Source organism: Sander lucioperca, chromosome 4 (assembly GCF_008315115.2).
Source record: "Sander lucioperca isolate FBNREF2018 chromosome 4, SLUC_FBN_1.2, whole genome shotgun sequence".
Classification (NCBI taxonomy): domain Eukaryota; kingdom Metazoa; phylum Chordata; class Actinopteri; order Perciformes; family Percidae; genus Sander; species Sander lucioperca.
Window position 1 is genome coordinate 21,733,559 of NC_050176.1, and position 27,532 is coordinate 21,761,090.

The window sequence follows — 27,532 nt, forward strand, 5'->3', positions numbered from 1 at the left end:
GTCCCCCCTGTCCCCAGTGGAAGTTACACCCTAGTTCACTTGTAATATGTCATTTTAATACACAAATAGGCTGCACACCTTGCCACTCTCTGAAGGGGAACTCCGGCATTTCGGCAGATGAGTGCATGGAGAAATGTAGCTAGGCTATGACGGTGAGTTTGGTGAGTGTTTAGCCCATGTCCCGTGGTAAAGTTGGTTTTATATTGGACATTGGATTTTCGACACATTCGAAAAATCTATTATGCGACCTGACCTTTTGACCTATTCATGTCAAAATACTTCTGATGAACTCAGCTAACCCCCCTACACATAACACAAAGCTTCTTTTAAATTCCACATGTTGCCAATAATCCCAGCTAATTGTCAAAGAATTACAGATTCAATTACACAGAATGAGCAGCATGCATGTCATGACTGTTGGGTCTGTTGGTTTTCTATGACTCTACAACACTTACTAGTAAATTATTTGCCATGTAGAAATATCACTTATACCAAAAAAATTTATTTATGAGGTTAGTGATGTTGGACTGCTATTATTTTGAACACTAATGTATATTTTACATTTTCAGAAACATAATAAAATGGAAAACCTAAATTCCACATGTTGCCAATAATCCCAGCTAATATTCAAAGGAGCAGACTCATATGAATTAAACTCACCCAGGATAGTTTCAGGAAACAGGAGAAAAGTTATTAAAAGTATCTTCATCATCACGTCCAGGAGAGAAGTAAACGTCTTCATAACATCTGGGGAGAAATGGATTCAACTGTGTGTGTAGAGTCTGCAGCTCACCGAAAGATGTTTGACACTCTCCCTCTCTTTTCAGCGCATCACAGTCATCGCCTTGCCTCTTTTTCATGAGGATGTTCTCTTATGGTGCTAAAACAGTATCATATTTGTAACTTGTGAAACACAATGCACAAATAAATGCAGAGGGATCCGTATCTGTAAGTGCAATGCATAAATAATATGATATAGTATATGAGTATAATGTATATGGCCACGCTCTCTTTGGGTGATTGAAAACCTGAGATCGCATAGAAATCAATGCAATTTGACGTGTGTTTGTTAATCAACCTCTATTGTAGGCTACTTTTTACTCAACTAGCTACTTAGTAACCAATTTAGATAGATTTTTATTGATCCCAAAAATGGGAAAGTACAGTGTTAAGCAGCAAAATATTAGACATACAGAATATACATGAAATAATAGGATACATCAGAAAGTAATCAGAAAACTTCTGTAGGTGACACAGTGCTCGAATTACATGGGAGCCAGAGGGAGCCGAGCTCCCACAGACTGAGGACTGGCTCCCATGAAAGCAACAAAGTCAAAAATCTGAGGGGGTCTCTCACATCTGAAGGTGTCTGCCATATGTGGCATTGTAATTTAATCTTAAACAACGCTCATTATCCATCCCTGTGCGGCCTCTTACCATTAAAGACGTTAAATTAAAATATAAAATATAGGCTACTACGGGACGTAGACCTGAGCCTACCCTACGCTCATGAACGCAGCATGACTGCACTTCACCACCACACCACTAGGCTATGTGAGCAAACCGCATAGGCTACCATCGATTTGACAGCACTCGCAAGTCCGAAGAAGTCACCTTGCTTTTAACTTAATGTGCTTTTGAGGTAAATACCACCAACACATCTTAAATAAATACATCTGTAGCTATCCTCTGCCATTCAGAGCTCCGGAAAAGTTCCCAGATATTTTGAAGTATCTGTCAGCAATACAATGCAATCTCTGATGGCGGAATATTCAGTGAATAGGCTTCCCGACAACATCTCAGTGCAAATTCCAAAATTGTTTGTGTATTTATTTCCACGGTTCAACACACGAGATGACTGAACACCCAGGTGTTGTTATCGCTACGTGTACAATATAAGACTAGAACATAGTTTGGCTGTGCAATGGTTTTATTCATTCCTGCCAGTTAGTGCATTTTCCCTGTGTAGAAGTTAAAGACTACATGCATTACTGTGTCTGACACTGAGGAGATCTGAGACGGTGGTCCGGGTCAAATGAGTTACGTTTTATTTCATTGAGAATGACGCTCAGACTAAATCGTTTAGTCTATTTCTTTGTATTGCGAAATTGAAATGAAATATGGATTATTACAATCAATAACATGTTGAAATCAATTAAAAGGAATCCATTTCTGTAAAAGAAAAAAAAAAAAAAATCTCTGTCTGTTGTGGGAGTGTGTCAAGATAATAGCCTAGGCCTACCATGCGCATATACTGCGCAAAAGCGCCACTCGCGCCTAGACTATTTAATTGTGTAGCCTTGTTAGGCTATGTGCAGGGTGTGCCAACTTTTTTTTATTGAGATAGAGAAACCCCCTTAAAGACCAAAAGATAATTCGAGCACTGAGGTGACATGACTGAGTTGTACTAAAAGTTAGTTAGGCCAGGGGTGGTGAACCTGCTCTTTGCCTAATCCTGCTCCTGTGAGACTCAAAACATGTTCTGTTCTTAAGGAAAGAGTTGGCGGTCAGGTTTTCCCAATGAGTCAGTCAGGTAACAACAACAATGAAATCTACTATGTAACTGTCATTTGCGATCTGACTGATCTGTGGTTTCTTCAAAGGGATTACTCATTTTGGTAGACCGGTCCATCCAGTTTCGTGAAGATGCGGTGCAAAGGAGTTGTTAAAGGTTAAAGCGGCATGGCTCGGATGTATATATTCTCGATCAGGTTCCACATATGAACACTCATGACTGCGCTGATTTCGGTGAAAGAGGGAGGGTAATTGTCAAAACATCTTTAGGTGATCTGCAGAATCTCCTCATTTGAATTTCTCCCCAGATGTTATGAAGACGTTTACTTCTCTCCTGGACGTGATGATGAAGATACTTTTAATAACTTTTCTCCTGTTTCCTGAAACGATCCTGGGTGAGTTTAATTCATATGAGTCTGCTCCTTTGAATATTAGCTGGGATTATTGGCAACATGTGGAATTTAGGTTTTCCATTTTATTATGTTTCTGAAAATGTAAAATATACATTAGTGTTCAAAATAATAGCAGTCCAACATCACTAACCTCATAAATAAATTTTTTTTGGTAGAAGTGATATTTCTACATGGCAAATAATTTACTAGTAAGTGTTGTAGAGTCATAGAAAACCAACAGACCCAACAGTCATGACATGCATGCTGCTCATTCTGTGTAATTGAATCTGTAATTGAAAGGGGCATGTTCAAAATAATAGCAGCGTTGTGTTCAATTTGTCAGGTGATTGATTCTGTGAAGAAACAGGTGTCGGTTATGACCCTTATTTAAGGAAGGAAGGAAGTAAATGTTGTGCATGCTGGTTATAGTGCATTTCACACTGAAATACTCAGCAAAATGGGTCGTTCCAGACATTGCTCTGAGGAACAGCGGACTTTGATTAAAAAGTTGATTGGAGAGGGGAAAACATATAAAGAAGTGCAGAAAAGTATAGGCTGCTCAGCCCAAATGATTTCAAATGCCTTGAAATGGCATCCAAAGCCTGAACGACGTGGGATTAAACAGTCAACTACCATTCGAATGGATCGAAAAATAGCCAAAATGGCAAAGGCTCAACCAATGATCAGCTCCAGGAAAATCAAAGAAGACTTAAAGTGATGTTGTCAGTGCTGGGGCCTTAATTACTTAACTAATTCATTCATTAATATCTGATCTCAAATGATTATGTTCTTCTCTGGGCTGGCAGTAGCTCAGTCCTTAAGGAGTTGGTTAGTTCACCTCTTGTGCACTGCTAAGGTGCTTTTGAGCAAGGCACCAAACCCACCCAAATGCTTGGGCGCATGTCCAGCAGTTGCAGCCCCCTCACTCTGACAATATCTCCATTTGTGTATGAATAGGACCTGAGCATTTCTGTGTGTATTTCGGGCCTGTGTGTAGTATGTTATAGCAGAGTGTACAGATTCTAATTTCCCCATTGGGGATCAATAAAAAGTATAAATTATTAGTATTATTTCCCCTGCCATTTTATCCTGACAGACGTTATGTGGGATTGAAAAACAAATGTTGAAGTTCTGTAATGTAATGTAATGTAAAAGTTATATTTATGCAAAAGGCTTTACAGTTCATACACACCTTCCTTTTGTGGTAGAAATTGCTTTTGTCAAGCATGACAGTCATCCCGTTCTCCAAGTTTAATTCATTCCCTCCTTTCTCTTCTCTTAATTGCCCTCTGGCATACTTTCATCAACTTGTGGCTCATTTTTGACAGCGTGCGACTGCTTCCTGTAATACCATCCTGCAACATGTCAATTTGCCTGAGCTGCAGCCCCTGGGAAAACCTGGTAAAGATTAATATAAAAATACAAAACATACAAACATAAACATATGAAGACAGATTCATACAGCACTGATAATGTATTAATTCTAGATCTAACATCTAGGGATGTCCCGTCGCAGCCGATATGGGTATATATATTTTTGAACTGATCTGTGACTGGCATTCAGCCCTATTACCCCACTTTGATCATTAACATACCATCAGCTTGTGATAGCTCCCTTTAATCAAACATGCCCTGCACCACAGACACAGCGCCAGACGGCCTGGATGCCGACACTTTCAAACCAAGATGGTGCACGGCCACTGCAGAGGGTCTCGTAGCTTGCAAGCCCTTTGAAATTAGTAAAAATGTTCCAAAGTGTTGCAAAAAGACACACTTTCAGGCTGTTACTCCCTGAAGCCAACATTGGACTTTAACACAAGAATAAAATAAAAAAAATTGACTATTAAGCCAGGAGGGGTCATTAACTTTAGTTTCTATGTCCAGCAAAGAACTTGAGACTGTTTGTTTTTTGGTTTGGGGTTTGCTGTGATCCTTAAAAAAACTATTTTGCTGTTGATGAAATGTATTAAGTGAAATGTATTAACATTATTTTTGTTCACAAAAAGGCATTTTGCAGCTTTATTATCTGAACAAATACAACAATCGGATCGGGACTCTGTATTTGCAGATATTCAATATTTTAAAAATGGGTCGGAATCAGGGGCCAAAAAAGCTGATCGGGAAATCTCTACTCATATCTTAAATAGAAATATAGTTATTAATACAATAATTAAACGTTTGTATTGCAATTTTTTTTTTAGCAAGTTGTCTGTGGTCCAGATGTAATGTATTATTCCAATATTACAATAATCACACTGAAACAGTTTTTTCATTTCCATTGTAGTGAAGGTTTTCTTGCAATAAAAACATCAAATAAATAATCTCGCTACATTTTTGAATTACAAAATTTTGTATAATTCTGTATCTATATAAGTGTGAATACCCCAACCCCCACAACAAAACAAAACAAAACTGTTTAATTCTGATCAACATCTTTAAAACCTGCAATCTACTCAAAAAGAATTTTAATTTGAAGTCACAAACCGAAAAGAAAAAACACATTTGTAGACAAAATCTGAACTTGGAAGATGGAATTTTCACTTGAAAAAATTCATTTGCAAACCAGTATTCAAAATGTGAAGTCCCCAAAAAATATTTTCACAAATGTACAGATAAATATTTACAAAAATACAATAAAAGCTGGAAACTTGTAGTGCAACATTTATTCATATTACCCATACTTTTTAGCTCTCAAGGTAATGTTCCAGCACAAACGCAACTAGGTGAATACAAATCCTCACATATGTGTCTTTTCAGCTTTACATGTGCTCTCTCGCATCCCAAATTGGTGAATCTGCAGGCATTGACTTTTGCAACACGTCTTGTGGTACAAAAATAAATGGTACCTGTGAGGCTGTGGAGCTCTGATCTGCAGACGGACTGTGTTAATTGGGTATTGGCGGAGCACTGAGGACAAGCTCAGGGGGTTGTCCCCCAAGAAATTTTGAGCATTAAAGACTTAATTTCCTTAATTAGGGCCCGAGCAGTGAAACTGCAAGGACCCTATTGTTTTTGGTCAGATTATTATTTTTCCGATTCCTTTGTCGCATTTTTGAGGGGGTTAGAATGCACGAAAACTCACAAAGATTTGCACACATGTCACAACTGGTGAAAATTGCAAAGATTCAAAAACATTACTCATATGCACCACTAGGTGGCGCTATTGCAGAAGAAAACGCGTTTGGCTCTATAACTCCCAAACCGTACATCGCACATTCAAAAACCATATATCTTCGCGTTCCCTGGATCCAGCTGAATCTCCTGATATAGGCCACGCCCATTTCCGCCTAGACTTTTATGCGTGAAAAATCGCGATTTATCGAAAACCTATTTTGCCAAACTCCTCCTAGACCATGCGATCTGCACGAAACTTGGCAGGTAGCATCTCCAGACGGACCTGACAAAAAGTTATCCAAAGAATTTTTATAGGATAAAAATTGCACATGTTACGCGCAAACAAATTTGTGTAGCTAAGTATGAAAACACCAACTTTGCCATATCTCGACCAAAATAATTGCTATCAACGCAAAACAAGATTCTTGTTTGCCATGACCCTCTGGAGATGCCCCACACATTTTACGAAAATTGGCCACTAGGGGGCGCTACAAGTACATAAAGTTTATAGCTCATGAACGGCTCATCCGATTTTTACAAAATTTGATGGGTACCATTTAGGGCCACTCATGAGGCCACCCCTACAGTAAGGTACTGATTGGTCAAAGTGGGCGTGGCATATGGGACCCTAATTGGTTTTAGCCCTTGGGCACATTTTTGACAGCCTCAATATATACGAAAACTCACAAAAATTGGAACCCACATAAACACCTGGGAGCTTTGCGATACTGTACAGCGATTTGGCCCATACCAGTAAGCGGGCTCCATAGCGCCCCATAATGCGTGGAAGGCCTTAACTTGGACATAGTTGCTCCGATCTTCACCAGATTTAAAACACATATTGCTCTAATCATTGCGGACATATTTCCCATTTACCTTCATTAGCTCCGCCCAACCGGAATGCAGCCATTTTTAATTATGCATTTGTCATGTGTTTTACATTCTTTCGAACTCGTCCTAGGCCGTGATTTCAATCTTCTTGAATCTTTGCAGGTAGTATCTGTTGACCCGCATGACAAAAAGTTTTCTAAAGAATTTTGATAGTTGAAAAAATGCGCAAGTTATAGCAACTTCCTGTCTAAAGAGGAAGTTGCGTTATCTTGGCAACAATTATTCCGATTGCACCGAAACTTGACAAGGTTGTTCCTCATGGCCGGTTTAGCATCTGTGCCAAACCTGGTGGCAATCGGCCATTATATGGCACTGTTTTAATTTTTTTTAATTAATCAGCAAAATATTGATTTATGGGAAACATACTTTGTCTAACTACTCCTGGGCGTGAGTCCGATCAGCACGAAAACTTGCATATAGACTCGGAGGACCCTTGTGACAAAAATGTATCAAAATAATTTTGATAACTCAAACAATGTGCAAGTTATGGAGGACCAACTTACTGTAGGTGGGTGTGGAAACAGCAACGGTTGTATCTTGCCAACGGCTATGCCGATGGACACAAAACTAAAGACAGTTGTTCCTCATGTGCCAATGAGGCAGTGTGCCAAATATGGCGTGAATTGGCCTTTATATGGCGCTGTTTTCATTTTTTTAATTAATTAGCAAATTCGCTTTTGCGAAATCTACTTTTTTTTAACTCCTCCTAGAGCGTGAGTCCCATCAGTAAATATTGACATGTGTGAGCCACAAGGTCTGCGGTACGTTGCCGTTGCAAATATCCCATTAACATTAATTGAGTAGAAGGGCCAAAACTGGTCTACGTTGGCTACAGTGCCCCTTAATGGCTGATCTTCTTAAAATGTGTGGGGGACCCCCAGAGGGTCATGGCAAACTAGGATCTAAAGTTCCGTGTTGGTAGCATTTATTTTGGTTGAGATATGTCAAAGTTGGTGTTTTCATAGTTACCTACACAAATTTGTTTGTGCGTAATTTGCGCAATTTTTGTCTAATAAAAATTCTATAAAATTAAAGGATGGGTTTTTTGAAAAAATAAGCTTTGTGCAATGTGTAGGGGAGTTAGCTGAGTTCAGCAAAAGTGGTTTGACATGAATAGGTCAAAAGGTCAATCTGCATAATAGATTTTGTTGAATAGCCAATGTCCAATATAAAACCAACTTTACCACGGTCATGTGTTATCACCGTTAATGTGTTACATCAATGTAAAGCTTAACGCTTTAATGCTGGTACAAATTGCTATAGTAATTAGGTAGATACACCCCGAGCTAACGTTAGCTAACCGAACCTATCATTTAACATTAGGCTGTTAGCTAGGTTGCTGTCTTTCTGTGCAATTTGTGTTTTTAAAGTTGGCATTTTAATCTCTTTTATATGTTGTTACGCTATTTGCGTAATGTTAGCAGAGATTTTGAAATGTGTGTGTTTATCAGTTGTAACTGCAGGATGGGAGGTAACACTGCACCTTGTTAACTTCACTAGCAACGTTAAATAAATCAGTTGTTTCCCATGTAAAAAGTATAACGTTGCATATAACGTTACGTTATAACATTCATAACGGTAAACGTCTTTTTCTTGTGTTTGCTGTCTTTTAACAGGGACAAACGGAGGCGGTCACTGAGGATGGGAAAGCAAAAGACAAGCAGGGAGACTGGCCAAAGACAGATGTTGAATATATTATTTCCTATAGCCTATTAGAGATTGGCATTCTGAAAATAAATGCATTAAATTAACTGGTTTGTCTGTGTCATTACGTTTTTGGGTGTGTATATAATATATAATTTATTGACAGCCTGTTTTTAGTAATGTAATTATGTTGTTGGACTTTCTTTTGAGGACCTTGTAAAATGTTCTTACCTTAGGGCTTCACAGTAAATGTTCTGCAGCCATAGATTGTACATGCAATGCCTTTGAAAGCATGTATGTGCTATATATGTTGAATAAATGTTTAAGACTTGTATGGATTCTCTTCACTTGCATGACACAATGGGAGTGTTGTATGTTATACACACTGGAATGTGTATAGAGAAGAAAGATTCACACACTATATAGCACACTGGTAAATCATTCTTTTGGCCAGATGGCCTACATTAGGACATTTCTGATGTGAGTTTGTTGTCTGAGCTGCTAAGAAGCTGATAGCAGCGTTAGAATCAGGTTAAAACAGAAGGGCATGCAGGTTTAACTCTGGGCTGGGGGTGAATGATGATTATGTTAATTAGGTTGCAAATAAAATCAAAAACCAAATGAAATGAACAACAATAAATACATCTGTATCAGTAATCTTGATTTAAAACAGTTACCAAAGACACAATACAGTCGGTCATTTAAATACTGCCACCTGCTGGTAGAAAGGGGGAACATTACGGTGGAAACCACATTAAATATTAATTTAATTATATAATATAGGCTAGTGCTAACAGTAACAACTCTGCACACACAATACGTTCTTAGGTTAACTATTACCAACTGGATTGAACCAAACAATGCGCTCATTAAACGTGACTGGTGATGTAGGCACGATATTAAATCACTGTAATAAACTACTGTTGCTAACATATTTCTTTTGGTCCAAGTTTATATAAGCCTATTTATTAATTGATTCTTGATTTCTTCTAACGTTACTCTGGTATAACGTTAGTGCTGCATATTATGACCGTTCTAACAGCTTGGCTTTTATTTTTATAGGCTATATTTACTATTACTTCCGGGTCACTTGGCCAACCTGTCTTTCTTTTAATGTAGATATTCAAACGGAGAAATGAAAAAAGGAATTTCAAAAAACCAAAATCGGACCGTTATTTGAATTTGGTTTAGTAGTTTTTCGTTTTTGGATTCAGAAACCAAAAACGGGAGAACGGCTCTTTTTTTTTTTTTACCGTTTCTTTGTTTTTGGTTTGAAACGACAAACGAAAAACAGGTGGTTTCTCCTTATTTTGTTTTGTGGTTCAAACGAAAAAACAAACTATCAAAACGTACACGGACCTATTCTCCTCCTGCAAGCAGACTGACGCTGATTCGTACCAGGTCCTCCAACCAGGAGAAATAACATTGGTCTCTACGAGCAGCCGGCGGTGAGACGGCTGTAAGACGAGTGCTTAGGGACCGTCTACAAACTACAACACCGACACAAAAATATCTATTAATTTAATGATTAAATAAGGTAGTGTCTCCAAACTTACCTCAATTATAACTTGTCTCCTGCTAGTTGTACTACAGCACTTACTTTTAAAAAATAAGTTTGGAGACACTACCTTATTTAATCATGAAATTAATATATCAGAAAGGGCTTTATTGCCAAGTATATATTTTACAGTAGCCTTCATTATGTAGGCTATATCTATGTGACCCAATACAGGAATCTGTCTGCTAACTCCTCCTCCTCCTCCTACTAGTTGAGATTAGACGTTGACGCTGGCTATAATCTGGATGTCCATTGACAACCAGAATTAGTTGATGAATAACACTGAGAAAAATAGCAAAGAAAAAAGATCCCAGTTGTGGTGGAGAGACAGCATGGCTAAGAGACAGCGTGTCTGTGTACGCATCTTTCCATGGCTATATAAATGTAACGGGAATCTGAAAAGTGTCATTACTAGGGTTAGGGTTAAAAAACACAAAACTGTTCAACCGCTGAGATAACACTCTCAATACCTCACACATCACAATACTGCACTATAGCGCAACTTGCACAAACATGTTTATATTACACTATTTAAGTAGGTTACATTTTTATTTGTATATACATAATTTCCTGCATATATTTTTTTTATGTAGAGCAGAGATCTTCAACAGGGGTCCTCAGAATTACTGCAGGGGGGCCACCAAATTGTCGTTATTTTTTTTTAAAGTTCCCAAGAAAATTAAAATACCTTAATATGAATCCAACATATAATTTGCAATATTATTAGCAAATATAAATCCGCTTCACAATTTGTGAATCAACTCCTCTGTAGACAGGCTAACAGGCTAGGTACTCACTAAGCTCCACAGATACAGTTAATCCTAAGGATTCACTGTGCCACATGTGTGTTTTACATTAAAACATGATTTATAAAATCATGCCAAAAATTATTATTTTAATAGCTTAGTATTCTATGCACTAAATAGGTGAAAAAGGCTTTAGGCTGACCTACACGTTACAGGCCCAGTTTAATATTCAACTTAATTTTATAGAATATAAGTAGTACTGGGTTCCTGATCTGTCTCTTTTACTTAAGGGGTCCTTGGCTTAAAAAATCTTGAAGACCCCAAATGTAGAGTGTTCTTGTATTTTATGTATTATTTATTGTATATCTGTATGGGTGTTGTGTAGGCTACTTGCTGCTGTAGCACAGACATGTCTATATATCTAGTCTTTCTTAACATGTTTAAACATATTCACTGCTGTTTTAAAACACAAGTATAAATATGTTTAAAACATGCCATGAACATAACTTGTAATGTTGCTCTTCAATGTAAAATGTTCGATAAAATATACAAGCTGCTTCATCATGACACACTACACACATGCACACACAATGCATTTGTAGCATTGGTTTGGTTGCTTGTCACTCAAAAATTCTAAATTCAAAATAGCTGCAGGTGATTGGGCGTGGAGGAGGAAAAGGGCGGGTGTTAACGAAATTGAAAAAAGGCGGACTGCGGAGGGTCAGAGGAGCGGTTGACAGAGAAGCAGACACACTGGGTAAGTTTTGTTTATTTATAATTTATTTATCTAGATAATAAATAGACGGGTTCTGGTTTGACTGAAGTTTAGTCGAGCTAATCAGTAGCTAATGTTGAGAAATCTTAAAGAAGACGTGATCGTTTGATTTCTGAGGAGGAAAGGAGAAAGGCTTGGGTCCAACTGAAAGTTAAGCAAAAGGTTTAATAAACAACATGATGAAAATGACAAGACAGAAAGCAAATGTTACACTGCAGCTAACAGCGGACTGAATCATGCTTCTCCCTGATGGAGTCACATAAAAACAGTCTTGTGACATGACAAAACAATACACAGCAAGGAGCGGACATACAGAACATGCTTCATTGTGGGGTCACAGTTTTGCAGTCTGGATCCTTCTCAGTATTCCAAATTTATCCTAAAAAGAAGTTGAGGGTGGTTCCTCAAATGACATATCTCCCTATTGGTCAGATGTTTTCTCACGATAAGGTCCCACCTCTGGATTGCCAGGTTACTCCAGGTCAAGACAAAGGTCGTTCTCATTCCGAACTCGTAAAATAAGGACGTTTGGACAGTGGCTGTCAGCGTCTGATGTGACGAAAAAGGCGTCTTTCAGCGTGTTTGTGTAACGCACCGGGGAGAGCAGCAGTTAGATAGGATTTAGCGAGTAGTATGTAAGGGCGAATTTCCGCGTATAGGGGTTGGTTGGGGTGGTGGATGGGTCAAACAAACACAGGACTTTCACCCAGGAGAGCGGGGTTCGCATCCCGCTTGTCACGCTTGCTATAGTCGCTTTTTATTTTCCTCCCGCGTGTCACAGAACAGTACGCCCACCCACGACCCTTTCCTAAACCCAACCATCCCGTTCTTACCGCGTGTCACGGAACCGTAAGCCCACCCACGACCTTTTCCTTAACTTAACTGCGTCAAAAGGGACGGCAATAGTCCCGACCAAGCGCGTTTACTTATAGCGCTAAAGGGACGGCAATGGTCCCGACCAAGCACGTTTACTTATAGCGCTAAAGGGACGGCAATAGTCCCGACCAAGCACGTTTACTTATAGCGCTAAAGGGACGGCAATAGTCCCGACCAAGCACGTTTACTTATAGCGCTAAAGGGACGGCAATAGTCCCGACCAAGCGCGTTTACTTATAGCGCTAAAGGAGACTTTTAGCGTCAATAAGAACGACAAAGGCACCTGACCAAGCGTCCGTATTTTACGAGATGAGTGTGAGAACCTGTTGATCATGGTAGTGCCAATTCTATTCAAGTTTACAGAGATATATATTTCCTTTGTTCTAATTAAGTCTGGCCCAACAGTGGGGGGCTCTCAAACGGCTGGGGAGCAGTTACCTTTCCTGTGGGGACAATGAGTCTCTTCTAGTATGCAAATTGACGGTCATGACTTTAGAAGCTTGGGTTGGAATGAGGCATGTCAAATGTTAATTAAGGCTGGTCAGTTGATTCAATCTGGCTGTAGGGAACATTATGTACATTTAAACCAAAAGTACATTGTGTTCATAACATAAGCATTGTTTTAACTTTTTAAAACCCAACACTAACCACATATAGTATGAGCTAGGTAAGCTGAAGTACGTTTACTTTAGTTGGACTTCGTTACCAGCTCATGCTAGAGCCAACGTTAGCTTGTCAGCTTAACTAACGTTAGCATCGAGTTAAATGTTATTGTTATAACTAGTTAAACTGGAATCGTTCAGCACGATGCTGAAGTTGGCATCCGAGTCGCAGCTTCTGATTCGGCAGTTAAGGGGAAATTTAAGGGGAACTTAAAACTGTCCGATTCAGCAGGGAAACATAATTTACATCGCTAAGTGACTGATTCTCCGTTTTTTGAACCTCTTACTGTATTGAATGAGTGTTAGTCATTAAGGTAAATTATTAAGTATGTCTAAAACACACTTTTAGATTTGTGAAAGCTTTATTGTCTTTATGAGAACGCAATAAAGGGAGATTTCACTGTTTTTTGCATATGTAGACTAGGTCCAGATCCAAAATCACTATACCTAGACTTGTCAAATCTGGACTACATTATCCCAGAGAGGCTAAAGAGTGTTAAAAGCACAGTTTCAGATTTGTGAAAGCTTTATTCTATTTGTGAAAATGCAAGAAAGGGAGATTTTACTGTTTTTTCACATGTAGACCACATTGGACCAGGTCCAGATCCAAAACCACTACACCTAGACTTGTCAAATCTGAACTAAATTATCCTAGAGAGGCTAAAGATTCTTAAAAACCCAGTTAAAGATTTGTGAAAGTTTTAAAGTGTTTGTGGAAATGCAATAAAGGGAGATTTAACTGGGGTTTTTTTTGTTTTTTTTCATATGTAGACCACATTGGACCAGGTCAAGATTCCAAACCAGTACACCTAGACTTCCTAGAGAAGTCTGGTATGGCAGTTGCTTCACCCTCACCCAGAAGGCTCTACGGAGGGTGGTTAAAACTGCACATCACCAGGATGGAGCTGTCATCTATGGGGGACCTCAAAATCCAGTGGTGTAGGAAGAAAATCAACAGGATAATCAGAGACCCATATCATCCCAGTCAAAAACTGTTCTGCCTGCTTCCGTCCGGGGGACAGTAGCCTTTCTGCAGAATCTGGACCTGCACCGCCAGTCTCAGCTTGTTTCATCCCACAGACCAAGACAAAGCGATAATGTTGAACTCTTGAGCTCATCACAGGACACTTTACCATAATGATGTCACTTTACATTTTAATTACTTTTTACTCACTGTTTTACAAACTGTTTACACCTCTGTCTAACCACCCACTTCATTAGGTACCCATGGACAATGTCGACCATAGAGTTGCCTGACTTTTTTTTAATATAACGCCACTATATGGCACTCGGCTTGTGGTGTTCAAAGCACAAAAAAACATTGTTTTGTTGAAAAACGTAACAGCAATGTTTTTTCCAGAAATCATGACTCAATTACTCAGGATTACCTGCAGATCTCTTTGAAAGCAGTTTCATGTTGGAACTACAAAAGTGATTCCCTACTGTACATGAAACTGCTCACAGCGAATCCTGTAATTAATCAAAAAAGGCATCTCTATGGCCGAAATCTCCAAAACTCGGCTACTCGCACCTAAACAGTCTATGGATAAATAGCACTAATAACTTTCCTAGTAAAGGAAAAATATTTATTTTGATTTGGGGGTAAACTGTCCCTTCAACCTTGACTATAAGAATGTTGCAATAATTGAATGTTTAATTTATTAGCTGTAAATACTTTGCTGGGAACCTCATTAAAGATGAAAGCAATTATCTCTTAATTTCAAACAATGTGTCATTTTTAATAAATAAGATTTCAGGTATTTTTCAATTGTAAATACAGCTACTAAAATGTCTTGGACAGGTGCATCTGAGGGATATCATTTTCTATGTACAGTTTTAAAGAAGTATTTCTGCGCACTGCCTACTAAAATCAGATTTATTAAATACCATGTGGTGTTCCAACATTGGAACAATAACCTACATGCAGGTTTGATGACCAAAACATGGTATTCAACAAAGCTAATAGTAAGTAAAGACACTGCCTCATTTACAATTACTGGCTTTTATCTTGTGTTTTTAACTCTTAATAAATTATTTTAAAATTAAGGTTTTTTTAAAAGATGAATCCTTGCAAATGTGGACAGTTGGGATTTTAATGTCTGTGCGTCTTTAACATGTCTTTAATTGACATTTATATTACGTCCAGAAAAGCCATTCAAAACGACTTTCATTCTGGCTGCCTTTGGGACGTCTTTTGGGTGACGTCTATACAACGTCCAGAAAAAATGCACACTGGTCCAACAATTACGTCTTTAAAACATTTTTAATTGACGTCTATACACCGTCCAGAAAAGACGTATAAAAACATTATTTCTGGCTCCCCAGAGGACGTCTTCTAGATGTCTATCAATTACGTCTTTAAGACGTGTTCTAGACGACTTTTTGCTCACTGGGATACAGCAATCTGAGATCGAATTAGGCTTGATAATATTAATCTCTGGGGGTCTTCCGCCAGAAAAAAAATGTTTCTATTTGAATCCCATTTCCTGCATTTCTACATACATTTAGGAAATAATTCTAGAAAGAATAGTAGGCTACTAAACTATGTATAAGAAAAAAGATGTATTGTTTAATATAGGGGCCGATCGCCAAGACTTGAGAGAATCATAAATGGAGTCAAACATGTTCACAATTTGAAAATGGGGGGGTGACACAAATGGGATTTAAAAAGTGATGGACATGTCCCCCCTGTCCCCAGTGGAAGTTACACCCTAGTTCATTTGTAATATGTTATTTTAATACACAAATAGGCTGCACACCTTGCCACTCAACTCCGGCATTTTGGCACATGAGTGTAGAAATGTATGACGGTGAGTTTGGTGAGTGTTTATGTGACTTCCTGTTCAGGCTGCTGAAACCGCTATAATCTGTCCGGTTTGACAGCCGATTCTTGTCACCGCCCCCCGGCTCTGCGCATCTGCAGTCCACATTTAAGGCGAGACGCAGCTCAGAGCTCACATACATCTCCAACGACGCGCGGAGTAATTCACCACTTCATTTCCAAGATGATGACAATCAGGCTTAGATGCATTTCGACAGGTGTCATGAAAACTTTTTACTTTTTACTTTTAACTAGTTCTCTGTTTGCTGAAACTACCCTGGGTAAGTTTGCGTAGTTTCATTCATATATGAATCTGCTTGTTATTGACAATAATGTTAACCCCAATTATTGTATTATTATTAATGCTGAGTTAAAGGCTACTGATGTGATGAGCATAGGTGTCACACACACACCATTGAGGCGGCTGCGTGCTCCACGCCGGTCAAAAGTTGCGAAGTTGTGAATGGGCGTGGTCGTGTACCTGGGGTGACAGAGCTTTTCATTGCAGCCCCCTCCCTCTGAACTCCCTACCCTTACACATCCGTGACTGTACTGACCTGGGGCCTGTTTCACACAAGCAGAATATATAAATCCAGGATAACTGATAAAGCGAGGCTTGACCTAGTCTAATCTGAGCATCCTGGCTTGGTGAGTTTCCCGAAGACCAAGACAGGCTGAGGAGGAGGACTAGGTTGAGCCAGGTTGAAGTAATTCAGATAGATGCGCGTCCACGGATTTCCTCAAAAGACCACGAGGTCGATCACAGATTTACTGATGCCAAAATGGAGAATACGCATTGTACATACTTTATACAGAGTGAGCAGCAGCTTCTTGTGGAAGTATGATGACGTGAAACACATTATTTGCATAAAAAGAAAAGAAACACGGCCGCTGTAATGAAACAGTGAGAGAAAGCGTAGCAGACGATCACGGACCGACTGAATGTGTAAGCAGCCTAAATATATACATTAACTGACCACTGCTCTGAACTGAAACATCATAATCATACCATTCAAGGATTAGGCTACTAATCATTTGCACAAATTAACAGTTGTACTCTTTGCCTTAAAAGTAAGCAGAAGATAATGTTACTCAGGAAATTTACCATGAAGATCAATTTTCTACAATTCTAGAGTATGATGCGTAAATATCTCTTTCACTCTGTTCCTCCCTCTCTCTCATGGGCTAAAATATAAATTTCCTAAGTCATATTAACTTCCACTGCTCGCTTTTAATACAAAGTGTACAACTGTTCGTTTTTGCAGTTGACAGTGACTCATTGAATGGTTTCAGTTAAGAGCAGTAGTTCATAAATGTATATTTTTAGACTATCATTCAGTCTGTCCGCTAGTATCTGCCACGCTTTTTCTCGCATTTCTTTTATTTTTAATTTTTTATAGAGGATGAGTTTCCTCCTCTACATATTATATTCCTTGCTCCCTTGTATATATGGACATAGAAAATAAAGACACTGAAGAAATTGGACTCTAAAATCTAGAAACTATAAAGATAATTAAGTGATAAATATAATGCACACTGTAAACATGAATGGAACAGAGTATATTCATCAGTTATTTCTCCCCCAGCAAAATATAAGGTCAAAAACCATCGAGGTGTCCTCTCCCTGTTGTTACATGAATGTACAGTAGCCTACATCACTAGATAGTTACTGGTCCAGTGAACTAATTTGGGAGGATTGTACAATTAGGATATGTTCTTTAAATTGTACAGTCCTCCCAAATTATAGTCCCAGTTTACTGGACAACACAAAGTTTGTGCTCAGAATGCCAAATACAATGCAAACATGATCCTTATTGTTAAAGAATTAAAAAAAAAAATAATAATAAACTAAAATAATTCAAGGTGCATTGGTCAACTATAGAAATGTACAGCATTGTATGTATTGCCCTTAGTAACAGACTTCATTTAAAACACATTTGAAATTTTATCAGCCTTTTCTACTTATCTCAACAACTGTCATAATATATTCATCAAACTTCTAACAACAATATGAACAGCAGCTGCATACAGCAATATAACAGTAACAATGGCTGTCACATGAGTAATTATTAAAAAAAAGAATGGTCACAACTTTAAATAATAACAGTACTTAAATGAACAGCAATATGCACCTGTTTTATTTTAATCCAGGCTGATAACAATAGGGGAAAACCACTGCTGGGTGATCAGAAAAGGCTCCAGGATTAAATAAATCCTGGCTGTTAGCCTGGTCAGGAGCAGGCTAGCTGTTAGCCTGGCTGTTAGCCTGGATGTTAGCCTGGTCAGAAGCAGGCTAGCTGTTAGCCTGGATGTTAGCCTGGTCAGGAGCAGGCTAGCTGTTAGCCTGGATGTTAGCCTGGATGTTAGCCTGGTCAGGAGCAGGCTAGCTGTTAGCCTGGATGTTAGCCTGGTCAGGAGCAGGCTAGCTGTTAGCCTGGCTGTTAGCCTGGTCAGGAGCAGGCTAGCTGTTAGCCTGGCTGTTAGCCTGGTCAGGAGCAGGCTAGCTGTTAGCCTGGCTGTTAGCCTGGATGTTAGCCTGGTCAGAAGCAGGCTAGCTGTTAGCCTGGCTGTTAGCCTGGTCAGGAGCAGGCTAGCTGTTAGCCTGGATGTTAGCCTGGTCAGAAGCAGGCTAGCTGTTAGACTGGATGTTAGCCTGGTCAGGAGCAGGCTAGCTGTTAGCCTGGATGTTAGCCTGGTCAGGAGCAGGCTAGCTGTTAGCCTGGTCGGGAGCAGGCTAGCTGTTAGCCTGGTCGGGAGCAGGCTAGCTGTTAGCCTGGTCAGGAGCAGGCTAGATTCACAGAATAAATCTCCATGGTGATTTATGTGCCTCCGCTTTCGTGAAACAGAGTCAAGGCTAAATTCATCCAGGATAACGGGGAAATCTCGACTTAATCCCTTATCTTGGTTTTGTGAAACAGGTCCCTGGACACATTCATAACACTAATCAAAATACACCTCTTCAGATTAGCCTGACACATAGTCTTACATTTTTCACCAGATAGTTACTGACTTTATTGTTTTTAATTGCTTTTAATATGCTTGTTGTACAGTAGTGTTATGTTTTTAATGTGCTATATGTGCTGGTTTTGCGGTAAAGTGTCTTTGAGTACCATGTAAAGAGCTATATAAATAAAATGTATTATTATTATTATTATTATTATTATTATTATTATTATTATTATATCGCACATACATCGCCGGTCAAAAGTTGTGAACATGACAAACATGATTGCATGGCTGTAACCACAGCTCCTCAACTCTCATGTGACCAAAGAGGTGAAACGTTGCTGAACATGAAAGAGAGGTGTAGCATGATTGGCCCACTGGGTTATATTTGGTCTTTCGGGATATTCAGTACGAACCAGTCTATGGTACGAACGAGTTTTATTTTGGTAAGCTAGCTACAAGCTACACTACCGGAAGTTTGCGGGGAGCGCACACGAGAAAAAGAGGCGCAGAAGGAGGGAGGAGAGAAATGGCGGCCGTGAATGGCGAACTTTTAACCTCCTGTTTTTGTTTACTCTACTGCTGTTTCCGAGCTGCTGCTGATTTTATAACAGCGACATTATGTGACAAAATCACCAAAACACACAAGTTACAGACAACAGCAGTACTGTTAGTTCGGTTGTATTTACTTGTAAAAATTATCACACAGAGAGAAAAGTAGAAGCGATTGCAGACTTTGTTTAACTTTTCCTCTTTTCCTAGCTAAGCCTACACGACAGGCCCACTCGCTCATAGATAAACTCTGAATATTGTTATGAGGCTCCCGAGTGGCGGCCACGCCACTTAACGTTAGCGCTACTAAAACACTGATTATTGGCAACATGGAATTTAGGTTTACATTTTAATAGGCTATGAAACGCTTTTTATATTTTGAACATGTTGAAAAGGAGAGCTCCTTACTGAAAATGACTAAATGTACATGCCACAAAGAACGACGTTAACATGTTAACGGTAGTGTTATTTAAACTGGTTAAAGATGGTGCAAATCAAAAATATAGCCTACACAATGTCAAAAATATAGCCTGTTGTGCCTAAAATGTTTTGTGTTAAGTTAATCTTTTCCATAACCCCATTAAAACTAGAGAGACCCCCAAGTTTGTAACTTCATGATTTATTATTTGGTTGAGATGAGATCACCGAGTTATAAAGCTACACTCAGATATGATTGGCTGCGACTGGACTTCCCCATAGACAGTGAAATTAACTTCTCAAAGGACTTTTACCTGACTGCTGATACATTCTCAACTTGATCATCATCACCTTATACTGGAAAATATGTACTGTAGCCTACAACTAATACAAATATATTAACATTTAGATGGAGTAAATTATGTCCAACAACATACATCTATGGGAGGTCTGTATTCTGATATCAATATCTGATATTATCTTGCTCGGAGGCGCTACTTCTCCTCCTTTTTTCTTCCTGCAAAGTCTTCATCTGTAACATGACACACACACAGTCAACTGGTATTGTGCACAATGTGCAGTGGGCAGCGCCATACTGACGCGCATGTCTTTCTCGCCGATTGTTACACCGATGACAAACGGGCTGCTCAATCCCATTTTCGCTCTATTAGGACCAATAGGTTGTATGCATGACACCTCTCACTTCTCTCCTGAACTTGATTAATATGAAGATTCTTGTAGCTATTTTGCTGTTTTCCAAAACTACCTTGGGTGAGTTTCCATAGTTTAGGCTACTACTTCTTATGAGTCTGCTTCTTATTGACAATAATTGGTAACCGTCATTATTTCAACATGGCATTTAGCAGTGGAGTAGCAGGTCAACAGTAGATACCACTTAGAAGATATATGATCTGAAAACTGGGAACCTGAAGATTAATTTGAGATGCATCTCAGCACTGTGTATCAACAACTTGACATATCAAACTGTCCCAGTTGATTGATTAAATATATTGTTGAGGTGGAGCAGCACATTCTTCATTTTAGGAATTGTTGGAGAACTGACTTTAAACCATCAACTCTGGTCCTTCAGAGGTGTTAAAGCTGTGTGAATGTTATGTCTGTTTCTCCAGGAGAGCATCATCTCACCTGCCCTCAGACGATAGAGGCAGCAGAAGGAGATGATGTCAATATACAGTGTCGTCTGGACCCCCCCGTCAACTTGTCTGACTACACACTGGATGTGGCGAGACTCGACCTCGGTGACGATGATGGTGATGTCTACTGCTATCGACATGGAAAGGACCACCTGGATGACCAGATGGATCGATACAGAGGCAGAACAACTCTCAACCATGAAGACCTGATCAGAGGAAACATGAGGCTGAAGATCTCCTCAGTAAATCTGTCTGATCGTGGAAATTACATAGTCTTTCTCAAAAAGCTGCGAGCCCATTCTGTTATTAACATCACTGTTGGTAAGCATGCTGAGTTTATTAGTTTCATTCGGATACTAAAAATGATTCTCAGAATTGGGGATATCCTGATGAAGTTTGTTCCTGATTTGAAAACATTTTTGTCTTGTTTTTTCTTTTAAAACAGTTTCCAAAGACCAAGCGAACAGGACAAAGAGAACTGATTCCAGCACATCTGGACCTCCAGTGGAAGAAGAGACAGAGTCAGACCATCGGGGGGGTAAATGTCTTCTAATAGTCCTCCAGAGAACTGAAGGGTCCTGACTCAGGCTGTTTAGTGTCTGAGTTATGGTTAGGGTTAGGGTTAGGTGTGTATCTTCTTCAAGCTGCCCTTCTTCTAAACTCAACATCTTCTCTGATATTCTTCCAGATGGTGAGAACAGGAAGACTGCCCGTGCTGTTATCCTTCCCTCTGTTCTCCTCCTCTGGATTCTCCTTGTTCTGGTTCTGATCACTAAGTTAAAAAAACTAATTTTAGCTCCACAGCTCTTTCTCATGATCATTTGTGGTGTTAGTTGTATCTTTCCATGTCCGTGTTTTCACTGTGAACTGATGTGAGATCAGTGCTTGATGTCTCATGTCTGTGTTTGAAGTTGTTGAAGTCAAACCAGAACCGGACTGAAACCATCAAACAGACTGATCCTGGTACACTTGGTGTGCTTTAATCCACATTAATGCTCAGATGTGAGCCATATACTGCATTAACCCGAATATAAGACGACCCCGAAAATAAGATTCTCCGTACTTTACCCTCATCTTAAAGTTAGCATCAAAACTTTTTCTCATTTGTTTGCTCATTTCTGGCTTACTACCTTTGAGAGGTAGGCTATTTGTTCTCTACTTCTCTGTTCCCTCCGTCCTTTAACAAGTTCTGCAAACTGCTTTTCTTTTTCTCAGAGTTGTATCGAGAGGCTCAGAGGAAGGAAGGAGCAAGAACCAGAGAACGCCCTGAACCTGAACATGGAAGCAGCCAAAGACCCGGAGAGATCTGCAGGAAATGGCGTCTTACTGTAGGAAACCTCGTCTGAGAGCTTTAGTGAAGGACGATCCCACTGCCTTCACCAGTTGTAGCAGCCCTTGGATCCAAAAAGAGAGAGTCTTGACTGATGCATAAGGTGAAAAAATAACGCGTTAAAAAAATAATGCAGATTAATCCATTCCATATTGACGTTTGACCCGGAGCCGTTCTAGCCACCATTCAACTGTAAAATGAAGGAGGGAGACGAGAATGTGCTGCCTGGATCATTGATTGGAACATTTACTTGTAAAAAAAATCTTCTTCAGATTTTTGCACCTTAACTCCTTCCACATTTTTCAACATAGAAATTACATTCAAACATCAAAACGTTCGGCTTGATTCAGAATGGTGTGCTACTACTTTTAATATTTTTAACATTTACAATTTCCGAGATATTCAACGTTTAGCGGACATTTTTTCCCCATTAAAGCGGATGGACGGAATGTTCAAAGTTGACACATTTTCATACATTTTCAACTGCTAGCTACTCATTCATACATTCACAGAGAAACTCCATTCAAACTTTAAAACGTTACACATCTTTCATACATTCAGCGTTGGTATTCAACTTTCAAATCCCATTAGTACTTTTTAAAATAATCAGTCTTCTTCGAGGCTTAAAACTAATGTCTTTCTGCCATTTTTACATTGGTGTGTATGGGATGGAATGTTCGGCCTCAGAGGGCAGGGCCCAACTGACAGAGTGGAAAGAGGCAGAAGCTACATTTTCTTTACCTTGCGATACCATCCACAGTTTTAACTCTTCATACATTACTTTTACATCAAAATGTAGGAAATATTGTGCCCTTTCTAACAATGTGCTCAGGGAGGCAATCTGACTTTCACACGAGGCACAGTGAGCTTCCAAGTGAAGCCATGTCCACCAACTGCCGCACTGCCTCCTGTACTAAATCCTACCAGAAATACCAGGAGGAGAAGAGAAACAAGCCCTTTTCAGACAGCTGCTGTCCTCACATTTCTTACACAACACACACCATTCTTGGACAGGATGATCAGCAGGGTGTTATGTCTCTCACAGTATTAAACATTAAGAGATAGGAGTTACGGTTTTTGAGCTAAGAGCAGGACTATCAAAGGTGCGTCAGAGCTTAGTTTCTGTGAGAAGGCCTCTCTGAGACAAGAGTCGTCATGGAAACCTTTAACTGCAGTTGGTCATGTGACCTGATCCCTGACATGTTGACCAATGCTGTGAAGTTACTGTCGGTACACGATCCGTTCTGCACATGCGCAAGATAATACTGTTTTACGGAGGATACGACCTGCACGATCTGTTCCACGCTAGCCTATGGCTAGCCTCCACTGGGAAGCTAACGTTAGTTTAGCTAACAGCTAATTCGGCTAACCGCTAGCTGACAGCTAGATTCAGTCTAAAATAACGTTAACTCAAACGTAATGGGAAAAGCAGGCTACAGCTAAATTAAGACTTCACAGTAATAACAATAAAGACAAGTATTGAGTGATTGTATTTTAAATGAGCACAAGTAAAGTAGAACTGACGTAACAGCTGTTATATATGTTAGGTGTTTGTTATATATGTCAACGTTTATTTTCAAGTTTTATTTTGAGGGTCTTTTTAAAGTTATTACATGCTGTCTCAGCTAGCAGTTAGCCGAATTAGCTGTTAGCTAAACTAACGTTAGCTTGCCTGTGGAGGCTAACGGCAGACCGCTACAATCAGCTAGCGGTTAGCCGACTGAGCCGTTAGCTAAACTAACGTTAGCTTGCCTGTGGAGGCTAACGGCAGACCGCTACAATCAGCTTGCGGTTAGCCGAATGAGCCGTTAGCTAAACTAACGTTAGCTTGCCTGTGGAGGCTAACGGCAGACCGCTACAATCAGCTAGCGGTTAGCCGAATTAGCTGTTAGCTAAACTAACGTTAGCTTGGCTGTCGACCGGAAGCGTGGAACAGATCGTGCAGTATCGTAAATTCTTGTACAACCGCGCATGCGCGAACATTTTGCACATGTGCAGAACGGACCGTGCAGGCAGAACGGATCGTGTTCCTCGTCTCTGTGAGAACAGCTGCTGGTGTTGAGGCCTGAGGTCAGTTATCAGAGTCAGTCAGTTGATCAGTTAGTCCATCATCACATCATGTTAGCTTACAAAAACACCTCTTCTCCTTTTTCCTCCCCTCTTCCTCTCTTCTTTCTCTACTCCTCTCCTTTCCTTTTCTCTTCCTCTCCTTTCTTCTCCTCTTCCTCTCTTTGTGTGTGTGTGTGTGTGTGTGTGTGTGTAACTCCTCTTCCTCTCTTCCTCTCTTCCTCTGTTCCTCTCCTACTCGTCTCCTCCTCCTTCCTCTCCTATACTAATGGTAAATTATTCCTTAGGATTATGGTTAATCTTTCATTAACTGAGTTTTATACAACTTTGAATTTCCATTCACATTTTTTGAAGAACTCTCTGAAACAGGAGTCGTCATGGCAACCTGTACCTGCAGTTGGTCATGTGATCTGATCCCTGACATGTTGACCTGTTGCTGTGAAGTGACTGTGTGTGTGTTTGTGTTTGTGTGTGTGTGTGTGTGTGTGTGTGTGTGTGTGTGTGTGTGTGTGTGAGAGAGAGAGTGTGTGAGTGTCAGTGTTAATTTTGACAGCAAATTCTGATTTAGTCTTAGTCTTTTGAATAACACACCATTTAGTTTTAGTCTTATTTTAGTCATCTGAAATCTTTTAGTCTTAGTCTAGTTTTAGTCAACTAAATATCGTAAGAGTTTTAGTCTTAGTCTAGTCTTAAGTCTTTTAGTCTTGGTCTACTAAAACTAGTCGACTAAAACTACAGTGGATTTAGTTGATTAAATGTTTCTCCAGATTTTTTGGTCATTGGAAGTATCCATCAGTCTGTTATGGGATGGTATTAAGGTTTAAATATGCAATACAGACACAGATTTACCGGTTGGTCCTAGACCTAGCTCTGACATTCCTGTTGTTCATGAGACATGTCATTGCCCTCGGACTGGATGCACTGCAAAACGTTAGCGTGTTGCTAACGAGCGAAGTCAACTGAAATCATCCAAAGCTGTGTGACTAAGACTGTGCAACTAAACACAACTAAGTATAATGTAAACAACCTCACTGTTGTGAAGACGTCCTCAAAACTGTGCAAAGTTCTGCAAACTCGTCCTCCTGTGTAACTGCTGCTGCGTTTGTTTAGCTGTTGCGTCTGCATTTGCCGCGGCTTTTTAAAATGGCTCTGCTGCTTCCGGATAAATCAATCTACCCTCAAAGATTCGCTCTGATTGGATTTCTTCCCAACTCATCCCACAAAAAAGAGTGGTTCTGATTGGATCTCTTCTCCATTCGTCCCTCCCTAACATTTTCGTCTCATTTTTATTTGTTGACTAAAGTGTCTGTTATATTTCGTCACAGTCTTCGTCATCATATCTGACTTTTTATTTAGTTTTTATTTAGTTTTCGTCCGTGAAAAAGGTTCGTTGACGAATATTTTTCATCGTAGTCTTCGTCAATTAACACGGGTGTGTGTACTGAACTGCACTGAAGGCTCTGTCATCTAAAGTGGGTTCAGGCACTGTTAATTATGTATGCGATTAATTTCGATTAATTAATCACAGAGTATGTAATTAATTACATTACATTTTTTTATCGATTGACAGCCCTAAATTTTACACAAACATTGATTTAAACATATTTTTTTAGTTGTCATTTAGCAGACGGAGGTGACTCCTTTTAGTACCCGGGGTATTCCTGCATGTGTACACCTTAACCCCGGTTAGATCACCTAGAAGCTTTCTCCGTTATTTTTACAGTCTGTGGCCTTAACCTCACTCCGACTTGGGACTCTTAAAGTAAAAAGAAATTCAATACGTAGCTCTGTTGTTTGTGGTCACGGATTGCTGTCAGTAGCGAGAAAAACGAAAATAATCAGTATTGCCTACACCGAGTTATCCTCCTGCTACAGTTCACACCCAGGAGGCTGAAATGGGGCAGGTTTTAAACGTGCTTTTAGCCTCTTAACATGTTTGAGATGTCATTACAAGTGCCTACCCATGTGAAGTGATTCCCTCCGAGTGAACACAGTGAATCCGACTGCAGCAGATGTGAAAGAAATGTATAAAAGTTCTGCTAATTCAGCCAGTGCACATACTTCTGTTTAGTTCTGGTGTTTCGGTCAAGTCCACACAAGTTGATTGTCGAACTCATACAATCCATCACTCCGAAAACGTACCCCGGGATAGGTTGGGACTCTTAAAGTAATATCAGGGACATAATGAAAGCTGCTTTCTATCATTTAACAACATTAAAAGTAACCTGAATCTCCAGATCTCTCTGCTGGACAACAAACAATGAGAAGGCTTCAACTCCTTTATTACTTTATCTCTTTAATATCTGGGGTTGAATCAGGCCGTCAGGGGAAATGTTGACAATCAATGAACAGAACTGCTGTCTGATGACGTAGGATTTTATTTGCTGCACTTTCTTTTGGCTTTTGTTGATGTTGCACTTTGTTAAAATGTATTTGTCTGGTTCGTACTTGGATGTACAAAGCCAAACTTAATGTTCAACTGTATAACTTATTCCAACTTAAATCTTATTGTTAAATGCCTACATGCTCAAGCTGCTTCTCCCTTAAACCAAATGCATTTGTTACCAGGCACCCTGTATCTTTATGGATGTATTTGTGATATTTTTTATGCACTTTACCTCTTTTAACTATTCTATTTGTTAAAGCTAAATAAAGTGTTTAAAAAGCCTCTCGGGTCAGCTGGAAGATGCATCGTCACAAAGCTGAAAACAGGCACCATGACAGGTTTAAAACTTTTTAGAGATACGTGGTTCTCACAGGACAAACATAGATGACCTTATTACATCATTTTACTTAAGTCATGTTTTTAATGCAGGACTTTTACTTGTAGTTGAGTATTTTCACAGTGTGGTATTAGTACTTTAACTGCAGTAAAGGATCTGAGTACAAATAGTGAGTTATATTTGTAAAAACAGTGATATTTTAAATGGACTCTGGTACAAACAGTTACCCACGTTACAGAATGATGTAACAACAACAGCACTGAAGTTCCCGGGAAAATTATATTCCGCCAAAACCGGCTTCTATTGAAACTCCCGCCACATGACCTGCCGGCTTCTGTCGTAACATCCGT

General features: G+C 39.5%; 2 protein-coding genes across 7 annotated transcripts in view; one reads left to right on the forward strand and one right to left on the reverse strand.

The window, feature by feature from the left end:
- LOC116049915 (V-set domain-containing T-cell activation inhibitor 1-like) overlaps window positions 1-767 on the reverse strand; it is a 46,555-nt gene extending 45,788 nt beyond the window's left edge. For all 6 annotated transcript variants that reach the window (XM_036000471.1, XM_031299960.2, XM_036000468.1 and 3 more), the window contains exon 1: window positions 661-767. In XM_036000471.1, the coding sequence (XP_035856364.1) occupies window positions 661-742 (82 nt within the window). In that variant the 5' untranslated portion in view covers window positions 743-767. The remainder of the gene's footprint in view (window positions 1-660) is intronic.
- Window positions 768-2,816: 2,049 nt separating this feature from the next.
- LOC116049914 (V-set domain-containing T-cell activation inhibitor 1-like) lies at window positions 2,817-22,408 on the forward strand. The gene is made up of 6 exons (XM_031299958.2): window positions 2,817-2,909; window positions 21,039-21,383; window positions 21,508-21,600; window positions 21,751-21,824; window positions 21,974-22,025; window positions 22,278-22,408. The coding sequence occupies exons 1-6, from the start codon at window positions 2,828-2,830 to the stop codon at window positions 22,406-22,408; spliced, it is 777 nt and encodes a 258-aa protein (XP_031155818.2). The 5' UTR covers window positions 2,817-2,827.
- Window positions 22,409-27,532: the final 5,124 nt, after the last annotated feature.